The 13,137-nt window shown below is 44.6% G+C and overlaps 1 protein-coding gene across 2 annotated transcripts in view; it reads right to left on the reverse strand.

Annotated features, from left to right (window-relative positions):
• Nucleotides 1-2,039: 2,039 nt before the first annotated feature.
• The window catches only part of LOC125284228 (MAM domain-containing glycosylphosphatidylinositol anchor protein 1), a 186,230-nt gene continuing 175,132 nt past the window's right edge, over nucleotides 2,040-13,137 (reverse strand). For both annotated transcript variants that reach the window (XM_048228099.1, XM_048228100.1), the window contains 2 exons: nucleotides 10,117-10,225; nucleotides 2,040-2,691 (listed from right to left, as the gene is read on the reverse strand). In XM_048228099.1, the coding sequence (XP_048084056.1) occupies nucleotides 2,594-2,691; nucleotides 10,117-10,225 (207 nt within the window). In that variant the 3' untranslated portion in view covers nucleotides 2,040-2,593. The remainder of the gene's footprint in view (nucleotides 2,692-10,116; nucleotides 10,226-13,137) is intronic.

The following is a 13,137-nucleotide window of genomic DNA, read 5'->3' on the forward strand; positions in this document are numbered from 1 at the left end:
CTGCATTCATGTTGTAATGGGACAGCCTAAGAACACCTCACTAATACATTACTGTACGTACATGGTTGCTTGAGTGACAGTACAAGAGTGTAAGAGTTAGTGACTAACTTGTTACACAGAGTGAAAGGATAATGCACATAACGCATCTAAAGGCTGACAGGATAGACTCTGATTCCCATGATGCATTTAGAGAGTGGCAAAACTGAGGTTTGACAGTGGTTTGGCTTGCGAGGATGGATGATGGCGACATTGGATTATTTTGCTTGAGCTGATTTCATAACCAGGGACAAGATGGGGCCACGTGTTGTATGTGTGATTTAGGTGCTGAGACAACAATGGAAAAATATACACATTTCACTTTGGGTTGTACAATACAGTCTTAGACGTCCAATTCTGCAATAAAAGTTTGTTTTAGGGGCATTCTCTTAAAGAGGCACACATGGTTTTTTCCATTGTGATTGACATTGTCTTATTGTGCTCCTAAATATGCCAGCACTGCTCATCTCCTATGAAAACCACTGCTCTTTTATATACATCAAAATCCAATAACAGACAACAATCAAACACAGACTTTCTTTTAAAAAGGATTGTTCCTTGATGCACTGTGAGTGAACTCCAGTGAGCCATATGTAGCTCATGTGAGAGAACTGTAACCATTAGATGAATTTATAATATGGCAACCTGACTTTGACCTGATGTTATGAATTGTTGTGATGAGTTTGGCGTGAGTAATATGAGGAATACATGTGCCTATGAGTAAGTATTTTGAAATTATTGTCACAATATTGCTAAACGGATACACTGACATGTGTTGCTAAATACTTCAGTAAGACCAGTCAAAATTAATCTGCGATGATCTTAACAGAGAAAGCTTGATAACTTGTGTGGTTAAACCCTAAAGAATACAGTCTGTCTCAAATGTCTGTTGTCTCAATCTACGCAGTGTGAAATCCTGCTTGACATTCATTATCGGAAACACATGAAATCATTTTTTTTTCACCACTTATTTTTGAAAACAAACAAAGGTCAGGGTCGAACAGACCAACATGTATATATCTATATGCCCCCCATATATGTATTGCACATCACCTCCTTAAGTTCTCAATTCACACAGTCGCCCATCCTTTGGCAAAGAAAGGGTTTGAACTCCGTAGATCCTCTGATACGCATCGCCTGATCCATCCCAGATCACAAGGAAAAGTGACCGCTGTCTTATCAAATCTCCTGTGAGTAAGTATGAATGACACTCTCAGTCTCCATCCCAGTTTGAGGTCTGTTTCAACAATCTATGGTGGTCAATGGCCATTCTGGTTAGGCATGTCCAGAAGGTATGGAGAGACTTTTTCTCTTTTTTCTTCCACTTTCATAACTCTTGTTTTGTCTGTAATTCCCAAAAACCAATAATGTGGGATCACGACTCATAAAGAAAGCAGAGAGACAGTAGGTGCTCACTGGCGTAAGTTAAATCAGACAACAGAACACCACACAGGGGGAAAAACAAACAAAACAAATCAAAAAAAACGTTAAGAGGATATAAAGTTGTGCTTCTTCAGTTTCACTTTGATGCAGTCTGCAAAGTTATAAATATCCATAAATTGTTGTTGATGTTTGTTTTGTGTTTGTTGACCTGTTGACTTGTTTTGATGTTACATCATATTATATCTTATACAGATAAATGTAATGTACAGGTTAATTCCCTTCAGGTTTGCCACTCTTTCACCACATAAAACCAGAGGCAGAATATGTCCATCTTTAATCCATTCTCTGCTTTTCTCTGTTCCCTCCACTCATTTTCTGGTTCCCTCAGCCACCCCCTGAGGTCTATCCTAGTGGGAGGAGGGCCAGAGGGCTTCCAGGGTGGGGAGATGAGGTAAGGGTCCCCCACCTTCAGTCACACAACACCCACCCACCGACTCCAACATTAGGTCCCAACATCATCATCTTTGGTTGAGTGGTCGACACTTTGGTGTGTCTGAGACGAACAGAGGGGCGACGCCATAGATGGAAGAAGGTCCAGAGAAGAGGGGGGATTGGGGGTGGAGGGGGCAAAGGGGGCTAAAGTCTATGAGACGATAGTAAACAGAAAGCGATGCATGACAACGATACGTGAAGCTATGCGAGGTGAAGATACGTGACAGTTACACACAAGAACAAAGGGGGTGGTCAAAGCAGGGTGAATCTATGCAGCCAAAATATGTGATCACAGTCACACAGTCCTACATATGATGTAATGAATGGACAGACACCCTTATTACTCCACGAATGATGAGGTCTTAGTGTTAGTGACAGAGGAGAGGAGAGGAGAGATGGGGTGTGAATGCAGGTGATTCAAAGACACATTAGCGGACGGAAGGAAGAGTGGTTTGGGAAAAGGTTGTGGGTGCAACCATGGATGGGAAAGGAAGATGTGAGGTGTGAGGAACAGGAAGTAAGGGAGAGTGAGGAAGAGGAGGAGGAGAGGGAGAGCATGGGGGCAGTGTCTGTCTCCACCAAAGGGGAGTGGGAGGGTTGAGGGCTCTTGTGTGGATGTACTGTATGTCGTCATTGTCTTCGTCTTCGTCTTGACCGTTGTCGTCGTCGTCCATCATCATCATCATCTGGAGAATGATAGCAGGCAGGACCAGACAGCAAAGGTCGCCCATGTCGTCAAGGGGCCTGGGCGACAGGCAGGTGCATTTCCCAAGAGAACAGCTGTGACACACACACACACACACACACACACACACAGATACACACAACGCACACACAAGGCAAAAGAGAATCAGAAAAAAGATCACAGTTTCTTAATTGTCTAAGAGGCAACAAAACAAAAAACTACAGAGGAAACACTTCAAACCACATATAGATAACCAGATCACTTGCAATCCCCAAGTGGTTTCAGTCCTTCTCTGACAACGAGCTCCGTCAGTCATTCAAGTCAGTCAGCGCAGTCATGTCTTATTAGTTTTCTCCCGTGCTCCAGGACAGCTTCCTGACCGTGTAATCCACACATAAATAAACGGGCCAAAACAACTTGCTTTGTGTGACCCCATGGGGAGGAATCTGACTCTGCCTTTTTTCCCACCATTTTTCCTTGTGTAGAGACTCAGCAGGGGAAAAGGCTGCGGAAAGGCTGTTTCAGAGAATGACACCGGGGCAAAAAAAAGAAAAAGAAGAGGGGGAAAAAAACGAGGAAAAACGAGGGCTGAGGGAGGGTGCGTGGGAGGTGCCAACTGAAGCCGCTTGCCTCGTGCGGATTCTGTGATGGGCCCTCGCCAGAGCGTGGAGATCAGATTCAGGCAACGAGGGGGTTGCTATTGATGTCATCATCAGACGACTGTCGAGCAAGGTGTGAATTCTAGTTCAGGCTAGGCTCAAATCAAAGGCGCTAACTAAGACAAAGTGACAACACGGGGGATGAATCGGTTGGAGAAAGGGCCAATTATGATGGATTATGTTTCAGCTTGCTGTGCTAAGTGAATTGTTGGTCTATTAGTCATGGCATCTTTGAGGAGAACAAGAAAATTCATTCAGGAATTTATATGTATGGATGTTTAACACACACACATGCACGCACGCACGCACGCACACACACACACACAAACAGAAACAAACACACCGACACACTCAAAGAGAGAGAGAGAGAGAATGAGAGAAAGAGAAGAACAGAGATGTATATACACACACACACATACACACACACACACACACAGTGATCCTGTGATCACATATCCTGACCAATTTTAATAAATAAAAAGCAGGTATTGTGTTTAGAATAATCAATATGAATTCATGAGATACTCTAGCCAGCAAAAAAATCAATGTGTATATATTAGACCTTTTATTCATCCTATTCATAAGAAAAGCACCCTCTCAAGGATGTCTCTTTTCAAGGTCTTTTTGGGGTGGTGAGAGATTTGGGATTGGGTATGGGAGAATTCAGAAATTTCCGCTGTTTGTGTGTGTGTGTGTGTGTGTGTGTGTGTGTGTGTGTGTGTGTGTTCTATTCCAAGTATCATATGCTGACCTAGTCTGGATTTGTGCTTTGTACCACAAATGTATAACCCAAACAGTTCATAACTTTCCATAATAGAACACATCTGTCAGAAGCTGTGCAGGTTATAGAAAAATGCTCCCCCCACTCTCCCTTTTATAACATGCCTCCGCCTCCTGTGTCTCCTCGACCACAATGTCCTCTCCCCCTAAAATCCCTCCACACACACACACACACACACACACACACACACCAGCACAAACACACAGACAGACACACTTTAAGTCTGTTCTCAGTCTGGTAGTGATTTATGATCTCAGAAAAAAAAACTTGTGGCACATCCCAGCACACATACAGTACTCATCACTCATACACTAGCAATGGTATGGCACTGCCAAAACAGAAGGGAAGAGAAGGGAAGGGAAGAGAAGAAAAAAGAGAAGAGAAAAGAAGGGAAGAGAAGAGAGGAAAGAGATGAGAAGAGATGGAGTGACAACGTGTGGTAAAGGACAGCAGAGACACAGAGAAGTAAAAGAGAAAAGCGAGAGGTAGAGGAGACAGGAACGGAAGAGAGAAGACAGGAGGACGACAGGTGAGAGGAGATAAGCGGAGGAGAAGAAAACAGCGGAGAAGTCCGAGAGAGATCAGAGTCAGAGGAGAAGAAAAGAGGAGGATTGAGAGGATGAGAGGACAGGAGATAGGAGACGAGAGCAGAAAGGGCAAAAAAGAGAGAGGGAGAACAGGAAAGCAAGTGGAGAGTAAGTGAGGGAGACAAAATGTGTGGAGGAGTGGACAGCAGAGGACAGCGTGAGGCAGAAAAATGAGAGAGGAGTAGGACGGGGAGGAGAAAAGAGGAGAGCAGGTGATCCATCTCATGCAGCTGGGCGCTCGCTGCATCCACTTCCTCAGAGAGCGCACGGAGAGGAACCCCATGGGAGCAAAGCCTCGCTCTCTCTCCCTCCCCCTCTCACATTCTCCCTCTCTCATTCTCTCTACCTCTCTCTCATTCTCCCTCCTTCACTCTTATTCCCTCGCTTTCTTCTTTTACCCTCTCTCTCATTCTCCCTCTCCCTCCCTTACAGCCATATTACACAAATACACACACACATTCACACACACACGCATGCCCGCGCACACGTGCACGCACACACACACAAAAACACAGGAGATGAATGTTCTTTGAACACTACAAGGAGGGTAGATATGAATGATTCACAGTTCATAATGATTGATCCCTGCTGGTGCCCCCCTCCCCTCTCTCACTCACTCTCTCTCTCTCTCACACACACACACACGTTCAGCTTTTTTAATAATACTGCAAATTTAATAGCCATAAAATAACTAAATGCCTTTGCGTAACGAGGCTGAAATGAGACACATAAAGTGCTCCACCACGGCCTTGTGGTGTAAGCACATTTCATTATTTACAATAAAAACATCTCAAAGGTCCCAAACAACGAAACAACCCAGATGGACTCTTTGGAGAGCCGTGGATGTGGAGGATGAGCCAGGGAAGCTGTGAAGTGCAGTCTCGACAGTGAGCACTGAGCGCCTGCTCCTAGTGCCTCACACTCCCACTGCTGCATTGCCGCTAGCACTGGCATGTTCACCAGCTTTCTGTGCTTCAAACCACTGCATTGCTACATGACCCTGTGTGTGTATGTTTGTGTGTGTGTATGTGTGTGGGTATGTTTGTGTGTGTGTGTGTGTGTGTGTGTGTGTGTGTGTGTGTGTGTGTGTGTGTGTGTGTGTGTGTACATGTGTATTTATCTCCACTAGGAGTGTATAATGCCTTTACATATGTGTGAGTGTGTGTGTACGTGTGTGTGTGTGTGTGTGTGCACATGTGTATGCATCTTCACTAGTGTATAATGCCTTTACATATGTGTGAGTGTGTGTGTGTGTTTGCACATGTGTATGAATCTTCACTAGGAGTGGATAATGCCTTTACAAATGTGTGAGAGAGAGTGTGTACACACACCCACACACGCCGTGCCACATACGAAACCAGCAGATGCCAATTTCACCTGCAATCTCAGGCAATAATTACCCATCTGTGTCATCTGCCTGCCTCCCGACGGCAAGCGCACACAAGCACACACAGCGCTTCCTGTTTATTGGAGCATCAATAATTTAGCGTCAACTTAAGGATCCCCTCCACCACCACCAGCACCCCCCACCCCCCTCCCTCCAGCGTTCCAGTTTTGTTTTGCTGCCGAGCTGTTTGGGAGGTAAAGGCTCACGGTAAATATTTGATGAGGACCCAGGCACTGGATGTTGGGTCATTTTCTGGAATTCTCTTTAAAGGTGCTCATGGAACCAATTAATGGGGTGAATGTGCAGAGGGGAAGAGGAGAAGAGAAAAGAGGAGAGGAAAGGAGATGAGAAGAGAGGGGAGGAGAAGAGAGGAGAGAAGAGGAGAGGGCAGGAGAAGAGAGTAGAGGAGGAGAGGAGAGGAGAAGAGAGGAGGCCTAGAGTGTGAGGGTGACCCCAAAGCGTTCATTATGGTCTAGACCTCCAGGTCAATTTGTTAGCATCTAGCTGCTCCAACAAGAAAGTAAGAGCCGGGTGTGTGTGTTTTTCTTGGGTGAACACTTTTAATGTTATTTATGTTGTGGGTTTGGGCTCTTCCTGCCATATAATTCTGCAAATTGGGGCTATCCAACAGCACACTAATGAACGAAGGCATCCCCTTTGTATAGTAGTTACTGTGCTAGCAGCAGGGGGGAAATCCCACTTGACTGTAAAGTGCTGTTTGTCATGGGTGAGCAGAATTACTGTAGACTACTACTAACTCAGGAGAAAGGGGCTTTCTTCTCAACCTCATGCAGATGCTGCAAATCTGTAAGCTAAAACAACTCCCACAGACTAAACAGATTTCTACGGATTGTTATGGCTTTATGAACTGAATTGGACTGAAAGAGAGAAGAGAGAGAAAGAAGGAGAGAGAGAGAGACTCTGAGGCCACTGATAAGGTGGGGTATTGGTAGAGGACTGTGAAGTGTGTTTGTGTCTGTGTGTGTGTGTGTGTGTGTGTGTGTGTGTGAGTGAGAGAGAGAGAGAGAGAGAGAGAGAGAGAGAGAGAGAGAGAGACTCTGAGGCCACTGATAAGGTGGGGTATTGGTAGAGGACTGTGAAGTGTGTGTGTGTGCAGGATTACTGTATGACAAGGCCAGAGGGGCAAGGGCTGCTGCTATGGTCTGAACCTGCCCACTGACAGCCGAATGCCTGACTCTTTGATGATACTGCCTGCCTGAGTAGACTGTTAGTTCCACACACCGCTGGTCTGAGGTCAGTGTGGGGGTTTATTACTCTCCACCTTTACCTGAGTTATAGCTCCCGTAGCAACTTAGCATTTACTCCAAAGAGAGCTAAAACAGCGAACATGAGAGGTTTATGAGCAGGAGTAAAAACGTTGGTCTCTATTCAGTTGGCTCTACTGGAGTACAAATTCCCCACTTCAGTGGCTAACAATCATCTGTGGTAAAGAGCAGGGCAGACATTTATTCTACAAGCTACATTGTGTAAAGAACAATTTATGCGTGAGCATAGAGCGGTGATTGCTGTAAGCCCACAAAAGACTGGAGAGTTATTTCCAGGGGCAGACAGAAGAAGAGGCTATTTGTTCAGAGAGGAGCATATTCATGGTATTGCTGGCATTGGCAGTATTCATGGCATTCATGGCAAGGCCATAGAGGCATACAGTAGGATGGCTCGGAGGCTGGTTGGCTGCACGTCTGCTAGAGCGAGGCTGGCACTGGGCCCTTTCCTGTCCCTGTGCCCACCGCGCTGAGCCTAGGAGGAGGACCCTTCCCCTCATGCTGCCACCGGAGTCTCCCAGCGGGCGCGGAGGGATCAGCGCGTGCCAAGCGCGTGCCAAGCCTCGCGCCAGGGAGCCGTGCCTGCGGCTCGCGGTCCAGCTGCCTCCACAGCTTCCAGACGGGCTTATGTATACACACACACACACACACACACACACACACACACACACACACACACACACACACACACACACACACACACACACATATACACACACACACACACACTCTCTCTCTCTCTCTCTCTCTCATACACACACACACCACGTACATACAGTACACACAAACACACTCTCTCTCTCTCTCTCGCTCATACACACACACACACTTCCCTTCTCTCACTCTGTTCCCGTTCTCTGTGTATCACTCTCTTCCCCCTCTCCATCTCGCCCCTTTTCCTCTCTCTCTCTCATACATTCATACATCGATGCTCATTTGGATTGCAAAGCAGATGGTACGAAAGGAATAACAAACATGATACAACAATAAATAGATTCCTGACAGAAGTGTGCATATGTACCTCTTAAATCCGCTTTCTCGATAACTACATAGCCTATTTAATATCGAAATTGATATATAGGATGAGATTTTCCCTCACCATCTGTTTGTCTTTCATATATCAGATATTTCCATTAGGTTTACATTTACTATACAATACACAAATAGGAACAACACTTCCATCATATTATGTGTGCATTCCACCTGCAGCAAATCTGCAATTTTAACACATACTGACCTTCCCTAAACTGTTCCATACATTCTGTATATCGCATTAGTCTGTTCCCTGTGATTGTTCAAAATGTTTTATTATCTATTATCATCAACATGTGATGCAGGCGGCATGGCCAGCTGCCAAAGTCGGAAATCTCAGCGTGAGACGTATCAGTCTTAATTGGAAAATGCCCTCATTGACAATGTGAGTCCGTAAAATTGCCTGCAAAAGTGGTTGGCAAAGACCCTGTTTGATTTGTAAATGTCTGCAAAACAGATGTTGACACATTTTAGAAGTATTTATACTATAGTTATAAACAAATTCAAGCTGAAATTATTAACTGAATATCTAGGAATTCTCTCATTCAACCTTACATGGCTGATTTGTTTCAATGTTTCAAGGCTTTTTTAGCTACTTTACATTTTCACTTATTTATTTATTTGTTGGAAATTACAATTTATAACAAACTTGATTAAACGGATGGTTCTAACAGCTCCTGGCTTCGCATCGGCTTATGCATTTTTCAAAATTCCAAAGGTCAGATATCAATAGGCAATATCCCAGTCCACTCCTGTAGGCATGGTTTGGTGCTGGTGTAGCCCGGACATCTCACATTAGCAATTGTAATTCCTTTTGCCTATATGGCTTCAAACAGGTGCGCCTATTAATGTGCTATAGAAATATTCCTTTTCAGAAAGGTTCAGAAGGAAATAGTGAAAGCTTAAGTATGCTCAGAGATGTCAGAGTCTTTCCTCATATCTTAGTTTTCCAGGGGGAATGGCGTATCCCTTATGAAAATTCACTGCATTACGCATTTGGGATTCTAATGTATTATGCCTATAGAGCTCTGCCCAGGTGTTTGTATTCATAAAATATGGAACTTTCTTGTCTACACAGTGGTGATCATAAGGTAGTAGTATAAAGCACAGTATATGGTGATGGTGCAGCCTTTTACATAGCTGTTTACAACAGTGTTTTTGTTTTGTGTAGTGTTTTATATTGCTCACTTTTACGCATAATAAGTTTGGTCAGCCAATTCTTCTTCAGGAGTGGTAAAAGGTAGTGAAAACATTCAACTGTGGTAGGTTGATAGTGGAAGTTCATGGTGAAAGAAAGGTTCATAATCAAATAAAACCAGCAAAAGTTTGCTATTTGTCATTTTATTCTACTACTTTTTACACAGTTTTTGTTTTGGTAAACAATGCTATGATGTCTGTCATACCTTTGCATTGATGTAGACTTTTCTACAGTTCTGTGGTGTTCAAAATGGCTCATAATGTTGTGAATGAGAATGAGAAATGGTCTTAATACAGTTGTGTTGGCTACACTGCCAATGTTGCGGGGACGCAATCATTCTTTCAGTATCTCTCTCTCTCCCCCTCTCTCCCCATTGTATTCCCTCTCTTTACCTTTCTCATGCCTTCCTTTTTGCTGTGCAGTACAACAAACAGTGTTACTACACAACCCTGTTAGAGATTGCCCATGTTAATGTGATGCTGAGTTTCAAACCCATTGTGGACTGTGGTGCATACACATATTAGGGCTAATAAAGGAGTTATTAAGATGTTGGACACTCACTCACAATGAGACTGATTAAGGGCAGAACCCACCTGTGTTGGACCCAGAGTTGTCCTGTTTGCATTTCCCCTTGGTGACGGACACGTCGTCAATGGCGATGTCCCCCTCGTAGCCCTCTCCTCTTATGCCCTCAAACACCACCTGTGAAAAGCAGAAGACAACCACTATCACACAAAGAGGATTTCCTTTCATTGCATTTAAGCTTTGAGAATCACCTTTTGCTGTGTTTGTGTCACATCTCTCACCCTTCCTTTTTGAGCTTACTTGGAATACAGCAGTTTTGTTGTGTGCAGTAATCCTAATGTTACTGGATTATTCACCACAAAGGTCAATATATTTGACAGCAGTGAATAATGAAATAGTATACATATACAGGTGTACACAGGAGAAGGCCTTGCATGTCACGTGTGTATGTTGTGTGTGTTTTAATCAGGCCACGAGTAGGTTTGATCCCTTTGCGCTGGGAAAGGGCCCGCCCACTCTGAATGACAGGTTAATTTGTCTGGAAGCGGCGCCGTCTGAGCTCCTGCGGCCCAGAGCTCATCAGACGGAGGCCATATTCAATCCTCACCAACGCACACGGCACAAACAATAACCTGGTGTGTGTACGGCGTGGCACGCGTGCCGACGCACACCTAATGAACCAAGGTGGAGGGGGACAAAGCACATTTAATTCAGCCTCTAACTCATTTCACAACACCGCAAAGCACTGACAAGAACACACTGTGCTTGCTGCTTGCATTTACAATTTACAAAAGGGATGTGTTTAACTGTTGTTCGCTGTTCGGTGAATTTGAGACATTTGATTGGCTAAATGCTTTTGGAAATGCTTTGAGGAGCCGGCATTGAAGTGGATTTAACTTCAGCTTCAATGGGCCTCAATGTCTACACCAGCCATGTTTTTATCAAAGAGGTTGTACGGCAGAGTTTACTCTGAGAATGATTAAATCCAGAAGCATGTAGCTTGGCCTATGCAAGGTTTGAATTTAGAAGGGAAATTCAAAGACCACAGCTTATTCCTATTTGCCTGACCAATCACAAGCCACTACTCTTTTGATCAACCTAATCTTAGATTCATTTAGCCTCATATGCAAAGAGCTTTTCACAACCTCATAAACTACAGTATCGTAACTCCCCCTATTTCCACCGTCTTGCGTGTATATGTCACTTAATATCCATTTCTATACAAACCAAGACAGCGGACTCCTATAGAAACGCAACCACGCACAACATAGGTGTATCTAAATTAGCTATGTACCAAAAATGACATTTTACCGTGACTCGAGGAGCTGTAAACAGTGTTGTAAGGCTGCGTGTACACAACCGCTTGGAGCTCCAGTGGAATTTTAATTTCACGGCGAGAATTCTCGGTCTAACGTCCATGTGCCGTTGAAGCGGTGTAAATAAAGCGACCCATCAGGCCAGCATTATAACTCCGGCGTGGTAAACAAAATCGGATATTTCAGGCAGTAAATGCTCCCGTTAAGAACCAAACCAGATTTTGTTCAAATCTACACAACTATGGCTACTGAAAAATGTAAGGTTAATTTAGTAAATGTTATTTTGAAGTGTTAAAAAACATTGTTTTTTTAGAATTTCTGAACAAAAGTGGTGATAATTGGGGGTGTTACGATACATTTTCAATTTTCAAAGAAATCCATAAGCAAATACACACACATCATCACATAGTTGGATGACTTTATGACTAGTGTATCAGTAGGTAAGGAAACACTTGCCAGGTGATAACAGGTAGACTAGGCATGTTTGCACTGAGCAGACACTGCAGTCTTGCAGTTCAACCACCAGGAGGAGTTTGAGGTCAAAGGTCGACTGAGCTACCTCAGGGGACCAGACGCTAGGGACTCACTTCTTTTGACCCATTCCTGTCCTGCTATGAACACCTGTTCCATTTGCTAACAGTGTAGAGCAGAGAAAGCACTTATACTCACCCCCACCACATACACACCTGCCACATACACACACACATACACACACACACACACACACATACACACACACACACACACACACACACACACACACACACATTTGTGCATAAATGCATTTGCACTCTCCTCTCTCTTTCCCTCTCTATTTCTCTCCTCTCTGTATGTCTGGCTAACAGTGCGTGGGCAGCTGTGCGTGCTGTGCAGAGCGACTCCTTTTGAATAAAAAAACAGTGGCAGAAGAGAGAGAGAGAGAGAGAGAGAGAGAAGTGAAGGGCCCAGGACCTGGAGGTGAAAGGCCGAGTGTGCTGCAGCTTTCTAATGGGGATCGCTGCTCGGCCCGGTCATCTTGGCCAGGTCATCTCGGCCAGAGAGGTGGGCTAATTTGATTTGTCGAGACATGTGACTGTTCAAAAGAAGGGGAGTTTGCCAGCCCACATACCTTACACACTCCGCGCCGCATGCGCTTTTACACACACACACACACACATGCACGCACACACACACACTCGAGGGACACGCTCCACTCTGCTCTCTAGGCTAATTGGCAGCGAGGTCGTGGCAGCTGGGCGGGCAGCGGATCCCAGCCGTGTCAAACAGCGCCCGGTAATGATGCCCGCGTGTATCATATGCACCAAACTAACACACACACACTCACACATGACACATCCGGCGCACACACACACGTGCACACACCCCACAGAACACATACATACATATTCTGTACACACATATATATATATATACATATATATGCACACTCAAGCATGACCCAGGTGGCGCACACACACATGCAGACACACCGCAACACACATACACACAGATACATAAGCACAGATACGCACACTCACACATGATTCAGGCAGCCCACACACATACACAAACGCACACACACATGTATAGATGTCCCACGGCATCCATCCATACATACATGCATACATACTGTACATACACACAGATATATATGCACAATCACACAACGTGGCACACACACAAGCACAAGCACCACAACGCACATACATATACATACATACATACATATAGACATACAACATGAGACACATAAATAACACACACAAACACACACACGCACGCACACACTCACTC

The sequence above is a fragment of the Alosa alosa genome, chromosome 19 (genome assembly GCF_017589495.1).
Source record: "Alosa alosa isolate M-15738 ecotype Scorff River chromosome 19, AALO_Geno_1.1, whole genome shotgun sequence".
In the NCBI taxonomy this organism is placed as follows: domain Eukaryota; kingdom Metazoa; phylum Chordata; class Actinopteri; order Clupeiformes; family Clupeidae; genus Alosa; species Alosa alosa.